At 30.5% G+C, this 20,127-nt stretch overlaps 2 protein-coding genes across 4 annotated transcripts; both read left to right on the top strand.

Moving 5' to 3' along the window:
- Positions 1–3,025: 3,025 nt before the first annotated feature.
- Positions 3,026–6,701, top strand: LOC138942262 (regulator of microtubule dynamics protein 1). Its single transcript, XM_070312366.1, has 7 exons — positions 3,026–3,617; positions 3,698–3,823; positions 4,076–4,308; positions 4,690–4,863; positions 5,138–5,352; positions 5,422–5,660; positions 6,104–6,701. The coding sequence occupies exons 3-7, from the start codon at positions 4,124–4,126 to the stop codon at positions 6,368–6,370; spliced, it is 1,080 nt and encodes a 359-aa protein (XP_070168467.1). The 5' UTR covers positions 3,026–3,617; positions 3,698–3,823; positions 4,076–4,123; the 3' UTR covers positions 6,371–6,701.
- A 5,332-nt stretch (positions 6,702–12,033) lies between these two features.
- On the top strand, positions 12,034–19,919 carry LOC138942361 (lysocardiolipin acyltransferase 1). 3 transcript variants are annotated; one of them, XM_070312544.1, is made up of 5 exons: positions 12,034–12,348; positions 13,399–13,587; positions 14,276–14,483; positions 15,623–16,189; positions 16,279–16,937. In XM_070312544.1, the coding sequence occupies exons 2-5, from the start codon at positions 13,420–13,422 to the stop codon at positions 16,350–16,352; spliced, it is 1,017 nt and encodes a 338-aa protein (XP_070168645.1). In that variant the 5' UTR covers positions 12,034–12,348; positions 13,399–13,419; the 3' UTR covers positions 16,353–16,937. The 3 variants fall into 3 exon arrangements, with proteins under 3 accessions (XP_070168645.1, XP_070168643.1, XP_070168644.1); XM_070312542.1 differs by lacking the exon at positions 16,279–16,937 and adding an exon at positions 17,843–19,919 and having other exon boundaries at positions 12,035–12,348; XM_070312543.1 differs by lacking the exons at positions 12,034–12,348; positions 16,279–16,937 and adding exons at positions 13,105–13,354; positions 17,843–19,919.
- The last annotated feature ends 208 nt before the right edge of the window (positions 19,920–20,127 follow it).

The following is a 20,127-nucleotide window of genomic DNA, read 5'->3' as shown; positions in this document are numbered from 1 at the left end:
GATATCTGTAGGATATATCTGCCCTGTCTATTATATTGGATGTCTTTTGGATTTCCAGAGGACATATACATGTGCAATTAATCGTTAACATTAATTTCGTTTAATATTAATAATTGAATTTGATGCGCATATTTTCATACATCCAAAATTATTATTTATTTAATATTTCATGAGAAATGTTACTGTTCGCAACAATCCAAAAGCTTTACAAACAATAGTATTCAACCGCTAGTTCGTTTGTTTACCGCTATGTGACACACGAACTCGTATTTGAGATTTGGTCATGAGAATTATATAAAGCTTGCAAAGAGCAACTGACAGGAAATTACAAATGTAATTATTTTCTATCAGTTCAATTTCTGATGCAATCCCAACATAGGGAATTCAGATATTCCTAATTCAGCCAAACCTAAAATATTCATGTACAGCACGAAAGCCTCAAATATTAAAGAACGGTGAACTATTTTTAATAGATTTTTAATATTGGCAGTAAATAACAAAACATAATTTTAATTTATATTTAAATTTTAAAATTTGCTCCTTGAAACATACGAAAAATATCCCTAACATATCCTATAAAAATCCTTAGGATGTTCCACAGGATCTCCCTGGATTCTCCAGAGTTTAATATACGGCTATCATTTACTCTTCCTCAGGACATCCAGAGGAGATCTGAGGATGACAATGGGATATCCTGAGGATATCCTATATATACGTCCTGGATGCCCTTTGGACATTCTTGTGCTGTCTGGGATATATGCACATATGTTTATATACAAGTATAAAATTCTCAATAAATAGGCGCCCGTTAGTCTTGTTGCATTACTGCTTTCTGCCACAAGAGGCCAAAAAGCATTTTCAGGTTATATCTCGACCTTAAAGCGATACGTTAGAAGAACAAGGACAGCACGCGATTGTCGCTCCTTATTTAGATTTATGTCTCAACGATCGTATCCGTGTGCTCAACGTATCGGTGTTGTGCCTTCACAGATACTAACCATACGCGATGAAAGAGAGACAAAGACGGCGCCAACATCTCTCTTTGTCAAGCAATCAGTGTACTAGCACTATCGAAAAAATCGAAAAGTGGATGTAGCATGGATATGAACCAAATGACCGACAGTATCGAAAAATGGATGTAGCACGGACATGAACCATATGGAGATTTGACCGATAATATCGAAAAGTGGATGTGGGTAAGTGTTTCCAATTCCTAAAAGTGGATGCACGGCGCTGCACTACGGCTTTATAGGGACTCTAGCCTAGAAAAAGCGTCCCACGAAAATCGCCAGCATTGCCTCTCTCAGGCTTCTCTCTGTTTATATACAGATTTTTTGTTGCCTACCTGTGTTTTTCATGCTGTCCGTAAACAATTAATAATTGTACTGTATTCTGTCGCACTTAAAATTTCACGTATATATTACGGCATCGTCATGTGAAATACTTTAAACGACTCCACCTCTCCCTTCCTCCTCCATACGAATGCATTAGTTTATTTTTGTTTTTCAAGGCAAATGTGAACCAACAAACGTTTTAATTAGTTTTTCCGTGACCAACAAACGATTGCGCATCGATCCCAGACAGCACAAGGATGTCCTTAGGACGTCCAAAGGGCATCCAGGATATATATGTAGGATATCCTCAGGATATCCCATTGTAATCCTCAGATCTCCTCTGGATATCCTGAGGAAGAATAAATGATAGCCGTATATTAACCTCTGGAGAATCCAGGGAGATCCTGTGGAACATCCTAAGGATTTTTATAGGATATGTTAGGAATATTTTTCGTATGTTTCAAGGAGCAAATTTTAAAATTTCAATATAAATTAAAATTATGTTTTGTTATTTACTGCCAATATTAAAAATCTATTAAAAATAGTTCACCGTTCTTTAATATTTGAGGCTTTCGTGCTGTACATGAATATTTTAGGTTTGGCTGAATTAAGAATATCTGAATTCCCTATGTTGGGATTGCATCAGAAATTGAACTGATAGAAAATAATTACATTTGTAGTTTCCTGTCAGTTGCTCTTTGCAAGCTTTATATAATTCTCATGACCAAATCTCAAATACGAGTTCGCGTGTCACATAGCGGTAAACAAACGAACTAGCGGTTGAATACTATTGTTTGTAAAGCTTTTGAAATGTTGCGAACAGTAACATTTCTCATGAAATATTAAATAAATAATAATTTTGGATACATGAAAATGTGCGCATCAAATTCAATTATTAATATTAAACGAAATTAATGTTAACAATTAATTGCACATGTATATATCCTCTGGAAATCCAAAAGACATCCAATATAATAGACAGGGCAGATATATCCTACAGACATCCAGGGGTTATCCAGTGGACATTTATAGGACATTAATACTTATTATAATACTTAAGATTTTTAAATTATATAAAATAGCCGACACAACTAAAAATAATTATGTATGCATATTAAATTTTTATAAATATATTTATAATAATATCTTCAAACATCCTACAAATGTCCTGAACCGTCCTGGACATATTCAGGATGATCCTGAGGATGTTTTGTGCTGTCTGGGACATGACGATCATAGGAAGCATGGGAGGTGTAAAGATGTCTTCTCTGATTATATAGGATTCTAGGGTCAGTATTCATAGGCCGGTATTCATAGTCGGTTCTTATTTCAAGACCGTCTTAAGTAATGTCTTAAGATGCTAATACGGCTCTGTGATTGGTTTAGGAAATCTTAAGATTGTGCTTAAGACGGTCTTAAATATAAGAACTGACTATGAATACCGGCCATAGTTCTTATATTTAAGACCGTCTTAAGCACAATCTTAAGATTTCCTAAACCAATCACAGAGCCGTATTAGCATTTTAAGACATTACTTAAGACGGCTTGAAATAAGAACTGACTATGAATATCGGTCATAATATATCTTGACCGAGTGTTGAGTAGTGGGAGCCGAGGTGCACATAGAAAAGGACATACTCTGTTTCGTGTTCCTTGCGTTCTCACTCGCTCGCACGTAGCATGAAGCATGATGAAAGAGAGCGCTATGCTATATCCGAATGAGAAAGAACGCAAGTGGCACGAAACAGAGTATGTCCTTTTCTACATGCATCTTAACACTCGGTGTAGATATACTATGTCTATGGGGACTTCCGCTTGTTCTCTCGGTGAGTGAACATCGTTTCTGAACTCTGAGTTTTTGGTGTTAGCATCAAAGAATATTTTCGCGAGTTATCTGCCTGACTCTGTACATCATTCGTTCTGTGTACATTGTTACAAGCTGCAGTCTGAAAGTGACACTGAGTGCGGAGTTGCCGGCCTTGCTCCGGTTTGCTCTGGCTTGCTCCAACTTTTTGCCGCCACTATCTAGTTGATGGTGTATGGACGAATCCGCTTGGAGGTCTTTTAGCCAATACGAAGAAGAAGAAAAAGAAGAAGAAGAAGACTATATCTATGGTCTAGAGTTTAGATATACTATGTTTATGATTATACGTCCATGCGATATACGTGCGCCACTATTGCATTTCTGTGGAAGAAAAATAACACGTGGCATCTCTCAAGATTGATGCATGATATGAGAACAATTAATTGATCTTGCAAGATTCATCTAATAGATAGCATTTGGTGAAACACTTAGCACAAATAGGATATTTTAATTCCATAACGCACGATAAGATTATCAAAATGATATGCTATTTTGACAGATTGTGACGTCAGTCGATAAACGCGGCAAATTCGTGCTGTCCAGGTCACATTTCGCAAACACATGCTCATGAGTACACATATTAGAATTTCTAGGACACATTCGAATCTTTCAAAACGATTTTCAAGTAAGATAATTAATTTATACTCAATTATACTAATTTATTTATACTCAATTATACTAATTTATACTCAAAAAACACAGTTATGTTGATATAATATTGCTGTTGTGAGTAAAAGTAGTATAACTTGTAATGCTAATTCGTAATTGCTATGTAATACTGCTGATTTATAATTGCTTGTAACTTGTAATTATGTGATATTGCTGATTTGAGTGTTTACTGGGTAACTATTACATTTACATATATCTTTGTTTGCAGAACACGAACAGCATTATTTTTAAATAAAAATTCTCCAATAGTCAGAAAATGAGTCAATTGCAGACTCATTTAATTGCTGCTGCTATCGGAGCAACTATCGGTGTTATAAGTGCAGCTAGTATCTTTATTTATCAGAAAGTTTTGGAGAAACAACAACATGCTATGAAAAACGCTCACTTAGACGAAGTCGACCGTCGTCTCACAGAGTTACAAACAGAATTGGAAAGATTGAGGTAACAATAAATGCAATTAGCTCTTTTTTAATTAATGTTTTAGATTATATATGGAAGAAAGAATATATTTCCAAAATATCAGTCAAATACATCAATCAAATTAATTATAATTGATTAATTAGATGTTGAGATGGTTTATAAATCTAAATAGATATTAAACTTTTTCTATTATTTTATACAAATTATAATTTTCAATGTCTGTATATATGTGTTTTAATAAAAATATTTGGGGATTTATATTTATATAACATTTTTTCATCAGAATGATTAATGATACATTAGTAAAATTTTGGGGAAATCAAATATTTTCAGAATATTCTACCTATTTTTGATTGAGAATCTATTATACAATAAAATAATATATTCTTTGTCTTATTTTAGAATACAACAAGATCAACAAAGAAAGAAGAAGCTTAGCCGTAAACATGATAATGATAATACATTTACTGTAATGGATAATGATACTGATGGCTTTTCAACAGCAGCCACTGATATTGATGATGAATTTTTTGATTGTTCAGATAGTGAAAATAATATAAGCGACATTGAAAATAGGTCAGTTTATTAATACATTTATTATTTGCTTTGTTTATATCTATAATTATAAATTCGATTTATGCAGAGCATTTTTGTATATATTCAAGTAGATTGCTTTAGATTGAAAGCTGTTTTGTTTAGATAACATAAGGACATAAGATAATCTATAAGTCTTTTTAAAAAAATCCTATGTTTGTACAGTAGAAATCTTAACTTTCTTTTCTTTGTTACAAAAATCACAAATTTTTAAAATCCAAAAAGAAAAGATTACATTATATGCTTAGTGATGCAGGACAATTGAAACCACCTACATTGGATTAGATTTTTGTATCTTCGATGTACATCACCATCATGAGGGATACGAAGAAGATGATTATCTCAAACTACAAAGTTTCACAAATAGTTATCCAAATAATGTAGATGTAGTATGGAGATATGCCAGAAGTTGTTACAAATATTCGAATTGTATTACTGATCCAAATGCAAAAAAAGTTACAATCTGCGCAGGTGCGTAATTTAATTTATACACAAATTGAGAATCTCTGCAATACTTAATTGTAATAATCATCTTCCCAGGAATTAATGCTTGTGAGAAGCTTCTTCATATATCAAATGCAGATCTGCATAAATGGTATGCTATACTCGTGGGTGTATATGGTGAATTTTTGCCAATAACAGAGAAAATAAAGAACGGTTACCATTTCAAGGAACATGTAATGAAAGCCTTAAAAATAAAGCCAAATGATGCTGATTTACATCATCTACTTGGCAGATTCAAATATGAGGTGGCTAACTTAAGTTGGATAGAAAGAAAGGTATGTATCTTGATTATAATTTAAAAACTCGCATAATGTTGAATATACAAAATATCCTTCAATAAATGCATTTTCTTTGGATTGCAGCTAAGTTCGAATCGATTTTCTTTTTACAAAAATATCAATTTCCTTTACAAGATATCCATAGCTTTTAAAGAATTATATATTAAATTAATATAATACTGAAAATACATAGAGCTTTCTTAAAATTAAGAGAAAAAAGAATAGATAATATACAATCATATTCGATTAATTTTAAGAGTAGATCTTATATTTTGATAGAAGTTTTTAATTTAAATCTTATTTATACATGAGAATATATAATCTCTGTAAAAATATAATCTCAATATTTGTGCTAAAAAAAAATGCACTTAATATAAGATACTTATGATATACATGTATAACACTAATTTTTTTCTGATTATTTTTGTTGTGGTAATAAGGTCGCCGCAACATTATTCTCGGAGCCACCAAGTGCTTCATATGAAGATGCAATTGATAGCTTCCAGAAAGCGGAGAACTTTTCAGTCGAAGTAAATCTGCAAAATAGACTATTTCTAAGTAAATGTTATATAGCATTGAGCAAGTATAAATTGGCTTGTGATTGGCTGGAGAAAATTTGCGACTTTTCAGTTGTGAGTAAAGACGATGAAAAGATACAAACCGATGCTCGTCAACTTCTTACCAAATATTCGAGATATCATCAGTAGAATAAGAGTTTTAATAGATCTGGATATATTCATATGTTTTAAATATCTTAATCACATAATATACGTAAATAATTTATAGAATATAAAAAAGGGATAGAAGGGAGGGAAAGGAAATATACAAGCAATTTTAAAATTATATGGAGAAATATATAACAATTTTATCATCGATAAACTTTTATATATAAAACTCTAAAATGGTTATATATCTTTATTGATAAAAAGTATTAAATAGCATAAAATGTGTTTTAGGAAACAAATCTCTAATGAAATATTAAGAAAATATTTTAAAATTTGCTCATTTTATTTTTGGCGATTTTATCATATAAATATGTTGGGCCTATTGTGCTTTATATTATGTATTTTTTATATTTAAAAAAAAAATAAATTTACTATTATATTATATTACAGTTATGATTTTATCTTTTTATTACCTATTTCTTAAAAATAATACAAAATAGTATATAAATAATTGAGCAAGTCGTTTAATATATTCATCAATAAATCTTCAATCTCATTCATCCTTTTTTCATTCTTTCGCTTTCTTTCTCACTCTTCTCTCCTATATAATTATAAATATTTGTGATATATTTTAATTCGCAAGAATGATAAAAGAACCAACTTATTGTATATTCAAAAAAGAAAATTTTATATGTGTGTGTATAAGAGATGTTATATAAATATATAAATACACCTGTAGATCTACACTATATTATAAAGAGATAAAGTTTGTTCCATTGTTCGGGGTAATCTCAGAAACTACTGAATCGATTTGAAAAAATCTTTTACTGATGGATAGCTTAGATCTTAGATCTTCCTAAATAACATAGGCTATACAATATCATCGCGCTGCAACGTCTAGGAGTCGAGCAGTAAAGAAGAACGTGCGTGAATATCGAGCACGCAAGGAAAAAATGCTAACTAGTATATATACAGGGTATATCATTTTAAGTGATGCAGTTGAATATCTCTTAAAGTAAAAGAGATTGAAAAAAATGTTTCAGACAAAAATTGCATGATTTCAAGGCGGCCACATGATAAAAATATGGACTTGACCTTGAATTTTCAAAGTGAGGTCAAGGTGAATATCTCCTCAAGTAAGAGATCATCAGGTGATTGATGTGTTCTTAAATGGAATTTTTTATTGCATATTCTGGTAGCTCTCGAGAGCTTTTCGAAACTATAATAAAGTATTTTTCATTAAGTACTTTTTGAGTTATTTTATATCTTAATCTGACATTTTGATATAAAAAATAAAATATCTTGCAAAATATTTAATTTTCGATAATCTTACCGTAATACTTTTATATATAAAATAATGAGACAGTCAATTAGTGTAAAAAAAAAACAAATAATTGTTTAAAAAAATACATTGTAAATAATTACATACTTTTTCTTAAAAACAATTATTTTTTTTATACTAATTGATTTGTCTTATTATTCTGTACATAGAAGTATTATGGTAAAATTATCGAGAACTAAATATTTTACGAGATATTTTATTTTTTATATCAAAATATGTCAAATTAAGATATAAAATAACTCAAAAAGTACTTAATGACAAAATATTATACTTTATTTTAATGTTTTAAAAAGCTCTCGAGATAAGCTACAAGAATATGCAATAAAAAATGAGGGGTTCCATTTAAGAAAATGTCGATCATATTGACCTCACCTTGAAAAGGTCATTCAAAGTCAAGTCCATATTTTTATCATGTGGCCTTCTCGAAATTATGCAACTTTTGTCTACAACATTTTTTTCCAATCTCTTACTTTAAGAGATATTCAGCTGTATCGCTTAAAATAATGCATCCTGTACACACACACACGCATACAATTTTATCTACTAACATATACAAGTATATATATATATATATATTTTTTTTTTTTCTTTCATTATTAAAAATGTATTATACTTACAATAAATATTTGTATGTAGAAGATCAAGAAAAAGTGAAAAACGAACTCCAAATAATCTACATATACAGGGTGTCCCGCAACGTGATGTTTACACTGAAACTATGTATTCTTTTTGTCATTCTAAGTCAAAAAGTGTTAATACATATACCCTAAAGTCGATTGTTTCAAAGTTATAGCGAAAAAACAAAATTGCTTAAAATAAGAACAATATTATTTATTAAAGATAATATTATTTATTGATAATTAAACAATAATTAAACGATAATTAAACAACAATTTACTATATAAACTACTTTATAACTTGTTCAAAGTGACCACCATTTTGATCTACACACACTTCTGCTCTTTGAATTATTGATGTTGTAGAACGCAAAAGAAGTTCCGCATTGTTATATATATTATTACAAGCGTCTGTTATTTTATTTAATAACTGCTGCCGATTGACTAGCTTATCCGCATAGACTAAAGATTTCATGTGCCTCCATAAAAAATAATCCAGAAGAGATAGATCGGGAGATCTTGCAGGCCAATTTGTTGGACCTCCCCGGCCAATCCAGAGCTCAGGAAATTTTTCATTTAGATATCTCGTAATTTCTGTTAAAGTGAGGTGATGCTCCATCTTGTTGAAACCATATTTGTGTTCTAATGTTTAAAGGCAGATCTTCAAGAAGTTCGGGCAACTGTTCTTGTAATAAATGCAAGTATCGTTCAGCATTTAATGATCTTCAATAAGAGATGGGCTCTATTAGATTATACCGCACCAGATATTCATTGAAAATCGATTTTGAAAATGTGTTTCAGTAAAAGCATGAGGATTTTCTTCTCGTGGTGACCAAACGTGTGAGTTTCTATTATTTGTAATGCCGTCTCTCGTAAAAGTAGTTTCGTTGATAAATAAAATTTTTGTATGTGTTTGCCGATTTCTTAAAAGCCAGTGACAAAAATTGACGCGTGCAGAATAATCATTTGAAGAGTTTGAACATTCATAAAATGAAATGGGTATAAATCATAATCACGCAATATTTTCCAAATTGTCGTTTTAGAGACGTTAGTTTGCATCGAAAGTCTTCTGATACTAACAGTAAGAGTTCTGTTCACCGTTGCTAGTATCACATCCTTAACGATGTCGCCCTAATGATCTCTCAAGATCTTTATTTAAGACCTTACCAGTAAATTTAATGCTTCGGTGGACATTGCTCTCGATCTGGTACTCTGCAATTAGGAAACCGTCGGTGATATTCTGTTACTGCTGCACGTGCGTTACTATTACAGAAACCATAAATAAAATGCGGCATATTCTTCATTGGAAAATATACTCATGATTGGTAGGTAAAAGAAATTTCTAAGCTATGTTTATACGATATTTTCACTTAAAACGACAGTCAATTTATTAATATTATCTTGTGTGGCAAGTGTGGAAAACAATGAATTATGGCGAGTATGAAGTTGCCACATTCGTTTCAGCTCATACGGCAACTTCATGCGCGACGTAGTTCGTTGTCTTCCGTACATGTCATACATACAATATTTTTTGTAATGCCTCTTATTTCCGTATTACTAGTGCGGTAAGGTAAGTCATAAAGGTGCTTTTCTCGCATTAGTGTGAGAAATAACTACTTTTGCATTTTTTCGCTATAACTTCGAAACAAGCGACTTCAGGGCATATGTGTATTTAAGACTTTTTGACTTAGAATGACACAAAGAATACACAGTTTCAGTGTAGACATCACGTTGCAGAACACTCTATATATACGCGCTTCTTTAAAAAACTTTATACAGAAAACTGTTACGTTTTAAAGTATAATATATTCTACTCATTCAATAGTTGTTTAAAAAAATATTGCTTCAATGTATATTTTTTTATTTAAATTTATTTTTAGATATATTTGCTTGCTTAAATATGTTTTTAAATATATATTTATTTGAATATATCTTTTTAAATATATTTTTAAATATATTTTAGTTGCTTAAAAATCTATTTTTAAATATATTTGTTTACGCTTAAATCTATTTTTAAATATATTTGCCTGCGCTTAAATATATTTTATTGCTTAAATTTATTTTTTCTTACAAAATTAATGGTTGGTAAACAGAAAAAATTGTATTAATTGCGAATAAAATTCTCTTATACGCTATATAATTTAATTTATTGATATTAATAGTATTAGGTGGATTTTGATCACAGTTGAAAAGAACACATTTACAAGGGAACCTCGCGAATCCGAAAATTCTGATTTTAATGGAACTTTACAGATATATAGAGAGGGTCAATAGATAAATTTAGAAATTTTCAGTTGCAGCTCAAAAACGGTTCTAGAGGCGGAAAGCACCCCTTATAGAGCGGTTTTTTGCTTTTCTCGAAAATTATTCGAGATATCAAAAAATGTTGTATACAAAAATTTTATAGTAAAAACAGCTCTTTAACCACATCAAAAAAAAATTTTTTAATAATTTTTTTAAAAATTATTTTTTCAAATTTTGATTAATATGGTTAAATAAAGCTGTTTCTACCATGAAACTTTTGTATAAAATATTTTTTGATATGACCTAACCTAACCCCTCCCCCCGCCCGTCTGTAAAAGTTTCATCAAAATCAGAATTTCCGGGTTTGCAAGGTTCCCTTGTTAGATAAAGACAATATAATTAAATAATCAAAAATTTTTAAAAATTAATGCAAAAAACTTATCGCTGTTATATTATTTCTCATATATTTTATTGTATTCTAATTAATATTGTATATCTGAATATATGTTTATCTCTTGTTAATAGTGTGCGGTTCGGGATTTGAACGCAATAGCGAGATTGCCCCGTCTCACTTCCAAATCATAAAATTTTCAGGACCGTAATAATATATATCGTTTCGTCCACACATTATTTTCCAGTACACCACCGAAAGATAATTATGTGGTTGGATTATTACCCACTCACGCGCGTAACGTAACGTGCGTCGCACGTAAGGAAAGGATTTTGCGCGCTACATTTCGAAATGTGCTATTTTTGTGCAAGGTTCCACTGTATATGTATATAATTGTTTTTTCTTTACAGCGATCAAAATATTTTTTTTAATTCCCACGGCGCCAAGTTTTTTGCATTAATTTTTTTCAACTTTTGATATACTTTAAATTATATTGTCTTTATCAAGCGTGTTGTCTTTCCATTATAAAATAGTATATATTTTAAAATATATACTTACATCACGTCATTATAAAATAATATATATTGCTATCAATATATATAAATTAAATCATGGAGTGTATATAAGTGTTTTTTATTTTCGATGATCACAATTTTCTGATATCATATTTATAGAAAAAAATAATTTAATTAATTTTCGTTTTTTAACTTTTTTAAAAAGATAATTTTTTTAATGATAATAAGAAGGCGCGATATAACCCCAGGTTTCTTATTAATAGATATTTTAATGCATTAAGACTATTTATTTGCATAGGAATATCTCCGCTTATAGGGCACGTAGAGTAAAAATAAAAATTCTTTTGTTATATATGTATGACGAACCCAAGCTATCGATTAAACTTATTAAAAACTTGATCAGTTCAATTGTTACTAATATAAAATCCGATAATCTAAAATACTCGCAACTGAATCGATTATATATAGATATACGCGCTTTCGTCTTGCTGTTGTTGCGCATAGCTTTTTTGCTGCACTTAACGCGAGACATTACTGTATCTTGATAAATATTGTGCTAAAATCGAATATTAAAAAAACTAGCGCAGAATAAAAATGTCAATAATATGATACATTATGTATGAAAAATATAGTTTATTGCGTGTGCGTGTGTCAGGTGCAGAACTCTCCAATCTTTTTATTGAAATGATACAGTCCTCCTATACTCAACAGATCAATAATGGTCCAACACAGCATTTACCAACTCAACCTGATAGAGACCAGACCGAGAGTGAGGGCGAAAGGGGTTGAGCAGGGAGAAGCCCCTGTAATAAAATCAGGAGGAAGCCAGTAAAGACACAGTATTTTCTAAGGAAACAGTAGAGATCCAATGTTCATAAAAGGTGCTTCCATTGCACAGTGCACATGTGAAAGTGAGTTTTCAAATATTGCATTTTAATGCATCTTTTTTGCTGTCTCTCTATTTCAGAAGAATGTGAAAAATCGATTTGAATTTTCGTATTTCTTTATATTAAATAGAAGATATCAATTTTTGGAATTAAATATAAGATATCATTCTTGTGTAAATATTGTTGTTAATATCTAAGTGGGAATACTGGCAGATATAAAAGTCAAGACGCCAATATTGGTGCGCGAATTTATTATAGCTAAATTTTATTAACAAATGTGTATTAAAAATGTACGTTTTAGACCAGTTTTTGGTCTATCTTCTCAACATGGATATAAATATATAAAAATTAAAATGGAATTTTAAAACTTGACATGCACAGTATTTGTTATTGTTGCAGTCAAATTTCGAATTAAAAAATTAATAATCAAGGAAAGGAAGATTTACTAAAATCCGCGTAGAATCTGTATAAATTAGTGGACAAGACGCCATCGCCAACACATATTATATATCATCGATGGTTATAATATTGTAATTAATTTATTATAATTATACAATATAATTATATTGTAAACTATCGACAATATACGCGTGTGACGTTTGTACATTGTTCATTAATTTGTATAGATTCTACAGAGCCTTCCTTTCTAATTATTAATTTTAATTTGAAATTTTACTGCGACAACAAGTATTGTGCATGTCAAGTTTTATAATTTCAATTTAATTTTTATATATTTATATCCATGCTGAAGATAGATCAAAAAACGGTCCGAGACGTACATTTTTAATACACTAATCTGTTAACAAAATTTAACAATAATAATTTTGCGTACCAATACGCAAATACCCGCGCTTTGGCTCTTATCTGCCAGTATCCAGTATTCCCACTTAATTGTTTGTACCTTGAGCTTATTATTGTTATCGTTATTAATAATATCGCTGTCATCCTCGAAGAATGAATATTCTAAGCATAAATGCACGTGGCGAAGATCGTGAATTGTATATAAAATCAGTCGAATATTTATACTCAGGTATAAATATATATATATATATATATATCGCATATTATTTTCAGGATCTCCATTTCGAGACTGTAATGCGCGGTATTTTACGTGGTACATTATACTGTGCTTTATGTTACGGTAGTATAGTAGCAGGCTTCTTATTCATTGCCTGTCCGCTTCTACCATTATTGTTATTTAGTCCGCCAAGATTTCGAAAATGTGGGGACCTTTTATTTTCGTGTTGGGAACTTTATCCTACCGTAAGCAGATCTATTATAATTAGTAATATTAGGTGTACAACTTTGCTTCCGCCGTTTTCCTATAGATGGCTTTAGCGGTAAGTAGTGGTCGAAATAAATAGATCATAGACGTCATGTAATAAACTTGAGCATCTGTCAACATAACTCCATAGAAATATTAGTCGATTTGTGTCTGTATCATAAAGTTATTCTCGATTGAAAATGTCAGTTTACGAGCCAAATTCTCGTCATTTGCGGGAGGTTTTTTAATTTTCTGCTTCAATATGAAGAAATCTGCGGCTGAGGCTCATCGAATGCTCTTAAATACTTATGATGAAGCCGCTATTAGCGAAAGAACGTGTCGTGAGTGGTTTCAACGCTTCAAGAACGGTGATTTTCACGTCGAAGACCGGCAAAGCGGTCGAAGAGACAAGGTTTTCGAAGATGCAGAATTGGAGGCATTACTTAATGAAGACTCGAGACAAAGTCAAAAAGAATTGGCACGATCATTGGGATTGGACAATACTTTGAATCATAAATGTATAACCGATTTTTTACAATAAAGCCTCGAATTTCGGAAAAAAAACGGCGGAAGCAAAGTTGTACACCTAATATTATAAATCGTATTACACAGAGTTATAATCGAGCCTCCGATCGTTCTCGATTATGAAAATCTGAAATTTATAAAAATTTAAATATCTTTTTATAGGCTCTATTGAATGTGTTCGGCGTAAAAATCTATGTGTCCGGTGATCATATATCCCCTCATGAATCGGCTGTGCTCGTGATGAATCACAGAACAAGAGTAGACTGGAACTTTTTATGGGCGGCAATGTATCAAGCATGTATGCCCAATGTAGCTTGTCATAGATTGAAATTTATTTTAAAGGACACTATACGGCATATTCCTGGTCCTGGTAAGGCATTCTTCATTTCTTCTCATATATACGATGTTAGATTCTCGTAATAGCTGATACAATTGCTGGGAAAGTGATGATTTTACATTAAAAAAAAGTCGAAAATATAAAATATTATTATTTTATATAAGGCTTTGTGTGTTTCCGAGAAAGAGAATTAATTGTAAAATTATAAAAATTCAGTACACATCTACGTTTTTTAAATTTAAGTGACTTCTAATGAGCTTTTCTCGACAGTGATTTTTAAAATATACACGCGCGTATATATACGAACATGTACATACATATGCATGGATGTATACAAGGTATCCCAAAGCACCCTTAACAACGCTCGTGAACAAATAGAGCACAGTAAACTGAACAAAAAAGTCCTGTACGATTTTTTTTATAACGCTTAATAAAGGAGTTATTATTGAATAAAGTCTGATCATTCAACGCAGACTTTTAGCTCACTACCAAGCGCGCGGCTAAAGATCGGAGCTGATCGGCAGATTTTATTTAATAATAACTTCTTTATTAAGTGTTATAGAATAAAATGTTACAGTACTTTTCTGTTCAGTTTACTGTGCTCTACCTGCTCACGAGCATTGGCACAATCTTTACCGGACACCCTGTATATATATAGGGTGTTTCACATAAAGTACGTATTACAAAGTGTTTTCTCCGAAACTTGAGGTCGTACAAAGAAAGTGTTTTAGACAAAATTTATAGAGTTTCGAAGGAAAAAATTTTTGGTAATATTGAATTTTAATTAATAAAGCTATCTATCAAGATCATATAAAGGTGAACCTAAGTTTTTTTAAATAGAACTATCCTAATTTTTTTTTTATACAAATCGGTTTCTCGCAAAATTTGGTGTAAAATATTATAAGGATAGGATGGCCAAAAATAGTTTACGAAATATTTTATATTTTAATTTAACATAAACTATAAAATATCTCATAAAACATTTATTTTTCGATTATCTTGCCTCGATATTTTTATATATAAAATAATGAGTGGAGTAAAGAGAAAACACAACATTGTTTTAAAAAATATATATATATTTGCAACGAGCAGCTACGCTCTATATATACATCAAGCTTTATAATATAAAGATATATATATACATATAATCGCTTTCTATGCATCTATAACAGGATGGATAATGCAAATGAATGGTTTCCTTTACATAACGCGACACTGGAAAGAGGATCAAGGGCGATTGTCGCGTACTCTCGATTATTTGATCGCGTTAGATAGTCGCACACAGTTGTTGATATTTCCCGAGGGCACTGATTTGACAAAGAGCAGTAAGGAGAAGTCGGACAAGTATGCCGTGCAGCATCATTTATCACGATATACATATACTCTGCATCCGAAAACTACAGGTTTCGCTTATCTGGCCCAACATCTTCAGCGCGCGAACTATCTCGATGCTGTTTACGATTTAACAATAGCGTATCCGGACTACATACCACAATCTGAGCTTGATCTGATCAGGGGTAAATTCCCGGATGAGGTGCACTTTCATATAAGACGAATATCGTCCGCAGATATACCGATGCACGATTTGACTTTAAGGAAATGGCTGGAGAACAGATGGTCTGATAAGGAAGGGATATTGAAGCGATTTTACAAACAGAAAGCATTCTCCGCCGAAATATGGCCGATAAAGAAAACGCTACCGTTACAAGCCGCATTTGGATTCTGGAGTATATTAACAGGTACGTTCTCTTGATATACATATCTGGATCTTTTACTGTCAGAAAAGAATAATAAAAAAATAATTTTTTTGGATAAATATTTACATTAGGTCAACCCCTTCAAAAGATAGGGACCTTGACATATATCAAGATCATGACCCTGAATAACTCTAAGAAGTTTTAGCCGTCACTCGTTGTTTGTTAAAAAGTTATTAACAATTAAATTGTACGATAAGATCAAGTATTAAATGCGATAATCGGAACTTCTCCGAGCATGAATTTTATATTAATTATATATTTAAAGATTTATATGTAAATGCTTGGGCGAGAAGGGGCAGAGCCTGTCCTTTACGCATTTACTTTGCAATGACTATACAGACAATAATTTAATACTAATGTTTATCACGGATGTGTATGTGTGTGTGTGTGTGTTATTGGTTATTTATATATTGTATAATATTCAGAGTTGGGTATGTTAATTCTTTTTTTTAACTAAGTTAAGTTTAAAGTGTTAATGACCCAAAAATTAACTAACAAGAGGCATATCATAACTGTCCGGAACCGATTTGGTTCTCTTTAAAATATGTTGTTAAACACAAAAATCTAAGAGATACGTATTTTTTTACACGTGCGGATTTTTATATTTAGGGAGTAAAACACTCCTTTTTGAAATAAAACAGTGTTTTCTTTTGGGATAAGAGATAGAAAAAAATTGTTAAACGAAAGTTTAAGTTTGAAAACTATTTTAAAGTTAAGGGAAAAAAATTTATTTATTTATTTATTTATTTATTTATTTATTTATTTTTTTTTTTTTTTCAAGAAATCCCCACCACTCTCAAAACTCCTTTTCAGAATTTTATAACTTATTTTTTTCCAAATTCAACCATGTATAATAAAGTTATGTTACAAAATATCATTTTCAAAGATTAATTATAAATGCCTCCGTATATACGCTATCCGTGCTCATCCGTACTATGTGCGTAAGTAATTTATATCTTTAATTGTTAGGTTAGATATTCTAACAATAAATCGAAACAATTTAAAAATATTTATCGAATTTTAATAAAAGTGTCATCTCAAGATTATAGTTCGTCATTTTTCTTCTTAAGTCATCATATACTAAATCACCTGTACTAAATATCTGTTCTACATATGCTGTTGTATTATATTTTATGAATGCATGTTTTAATGGTACTGGATACTGTGTTTTATGTTATTATAAATATTAGTAAACAGATCATTTTTTCAAGTATCAAAGATACAAAATTTTAACTGGTATAAAAAAAAGTTAATAAGTTAATGTTAATACATTTAAAAGTAACTAGTTAAAAGTTAAAAGTTAATATGTCTAAAATTAACTAAATTAAGATAAAAGTTATTAACTTTTTAACTTGACTTTTTAACTAGTTATTATCCAATCCTGATAATATTACAAATAATAAATAAGAAAAATATTGGTTTTCATCATTCGTTTATATGGCTGTTTTTTATTAATAACTTTTTAACGAACAATGAGTAACAGCTAAAACTGTTTGGATATTACTTAGGATCATGACTTCGACAATATATGTCAAGATTATTGACTTTTGAAAGGTTTGAGCTAATGTAAATATTTACTTTTTTTTATTAAAGGTAAATTATTTATTAATTTTATAAAAATAATTTTTTTGTCAGGTATGACAATATTGTTACTCATTATTTCTCCGATCTTTCAATTGTGGGCTTTGATTCACGCAACGTTTTTCATCGGACTATCAATTCTCAGTACAAGCTTTAATCAGATTGAGATGGGGTGGTATTGGCGCTGGAAAAACCGCACTTTTCGAGCTAAACATAGTTAGTCGAAAGATGTTATATTTTAATTTATAAAGTTCATTGAAGAATCGTAGCTCTTTATCTCTGTGATAACATTGTATATAAAATCGTAAAAATGAAAAGAAAAGCACATTATTTCGAGAATTTTGTGCAATATCATAATTTTATAACTAATTGTAACTCGTGACATACAATTGTTTCAATTATTTTACATTTTTATGTCTTGATATACATATATCGTAGAACTTTAAAAATATAATAGTAATGTACAATGAAAAAATAGAAACATATACAGTTTGGTATTAAAAATCTATTTGCAAAATTGAAAAATACTGATATACAAATAATATTTTTGTTACTTATTTTAATCTTTATTTTCAAAAATCAGATTTATATTTGAATTACTATCGAAATTATGTAATGTTCGGAATTCATCTCTTATTGCAAATTAATCATATATTCTTCTTCTAAGATTCTTCTTAAATATCACACATATTCAAACCCATACGAACCCATACAGCACAGAACGTTGTAACAACATTGCAGCAACATTGCAACATTGTAGCAACATTGCGGCAATGTTGCAAACGTTGCTGCAATGTTCTGTGCTGTATGGGAAGTAACTAGAACGTTAACGTTTTATGTGAAAAAAAAATTATATTCTTAACAGAAGTATACATATACTATTACAAAAAAATAAGAAATGATTTTTCCCGTCAAACATTGTTCAACTTGAAAATATAACTTAATAAAACTTTATGGGGAAATATATGTGTTATTTAATCAAATAAAGTAAGATAATAAAATGATGCTTTAAAAAGCAAAGTCTCTCTCTCTCCCATATCTCTCTCTTTCCCCTCCCTCCCCTCTTTCCCTCCCGCCACCACCCCTCTCTCTCTCCTCTCCCCTTCGCACCCTCTTTCTCTCCTTCCCTCTGCCTCCATTCCATTCCCTTTCCACCCCTCTCCCACCCCCCTCGCCACTCTATCTCCCCCTCCCCCTCCCTCTCTCTCTCTCTTTTTCTGTTATTCTTTTTGACAAAATTCTGTAAATGCAATTTGTTTATAACACTATACTCGAATAATGAATAAAATATTTTTTTCTTTAAAAATTTTAACATAACGTACCATATTGAAAGCACACAAACATGCACCATATGCGAAATCCAACATGAAGCGCAACTCTCACATATGTTATACACATTAGATATAACAAATGTTAATGCCGGCAGTATATACTCGTATATCGCACTTATGATTATAGTGAATTTTCACAAGCCCAACTTATTCTTGCGTGCCATTTCGTAATTATTCACTTTATGCTAATGCTGTGTTGTGTAACGTATTTGTAAAACTTATAAAATTGTTCGAAAACTAAGCTTAGCAAGTTAAGTATTATGTAAAAAGAACATTTTCCACTTCTTTCGACAGCTGACAAACTACATATTTTCCCGTATGACTAGGCTTTGACACTCATTTTACGGTTATTTATTAATTGTCAAAGGAAAAGCTTAGTTTTCGGACAATTTTACGAGTATACTAAAGCGATCTGTAGTCTTGTTTTTTTAAAATATCTTTTTATTTTAAAATGGCACGCAAGAATTCTCAACGTGTCATTTCTCGCTTCGACGTCATCATTCTAATTTGGCCGCGGCGACTACTGAGGAGTCTTATGTTATTATTAGTAAACAGATAATTTTCAACTATCAAAATTTTAACTTGTATAAAAAAAGTTAATAAGTTAATGTTAATTTATTTGGAAGTAACTAGTTTAAGTTAAAAGTTAACACGTTTAAAATTAACTAAATTAAATTAATTAAGTTATTAACTTTCTAACTTTTTAACTTAACTTTTAACTTTTTAGCTATAGTTACTACCCAACTCTGTTTAAAATTATATCTAAATAACCAATTCTATTAAAAGCAAAATTGCAAAATGTGTGCTACATATTATATTCTTAATAAATTACTAAATTGTTATTTACTATTTATTAGTATTTATTATTTGTTTCACTACTTTCTGTAATATACTTAATTTACGTTTTTAATTGTTACGGTAGTAGAGGAGAAAGTAATAGATAATATTATTTATAAGAAAATATCTCATTTATTGAAATAATTGTAGAAAACATATCATTTCTGTATA

The sequence above is a fragment of the Polyergus mexicanus genome, unplaced genomic scaffold (genome assembly GCF_030449975.1).
Source record: "Polyergus mexicanus isolate NDT 795.1 unplaced genomic scaffold, iyPolMexi1.0 SCAF_22, whole genome shotgun sequence".
NCBI lineage: Eukaryota > Metazoa > Arthropoda > Insecta > Hymenoptera > Formicidae > Polyergus > Polyergus mexicanus.
The sequence above is the reverse complement of the archived record's forward strand: the minus strand, read 5'-3'. Positions and strand labels throughout refer to the sequence as shown.

What these genes read in the sequence shown, in the direction of transcription:
- LOC138942262 (XM_070312366.1), top strand. Translation starts at nt 4,124, where the DNA reads ATGAGTCAATTGCAGACTCATTTAATTGCTGCTGCTATCGGAGCAACT. An exon ending in AAAAGTTACAATCTGCGCAG is followed by an intron (nt 5,353 to 5,421) that starts GTGCGTAATTTA and finishes TCATCTTCCCAG; the next exon opens with GAATTAATGCTTGTGAGAAG. An exon ending in TAAGTTGGATAGAAAGAAAG is followed by an intron (nt 5,661 to 6,103) that starts GTATGTATCTTG and finishes TGTGGTAATAAG; the next exon opens with GTCGCCGCAACATTATTCTC.
- LOC138942361 (XM_070312542.1), top strand. Translation starts at nt 13,420, where the DNA reads ATGCGCGGTATTTTACGTGGTACATTATACTGTGCTTTATGTTACGGT. An exon ending in GTTGGGAACTTTATCCTACC is followed by an intron (nt 13,588 to 14,275) that starts GTAAGCAGATCT and finishes ATCTTTTTATAG; the next exon opens with GCTCTATTGAATGTGTTCGG. An exon ending in ACGGCATATTCCTGGTCCTG is followed by an intron (nt 14,484 to 15,622) that starts GTAAGGCATTCT and finishes CATCTATAACAG; the next exon opens with GATGGATAATGCAAATGAAT.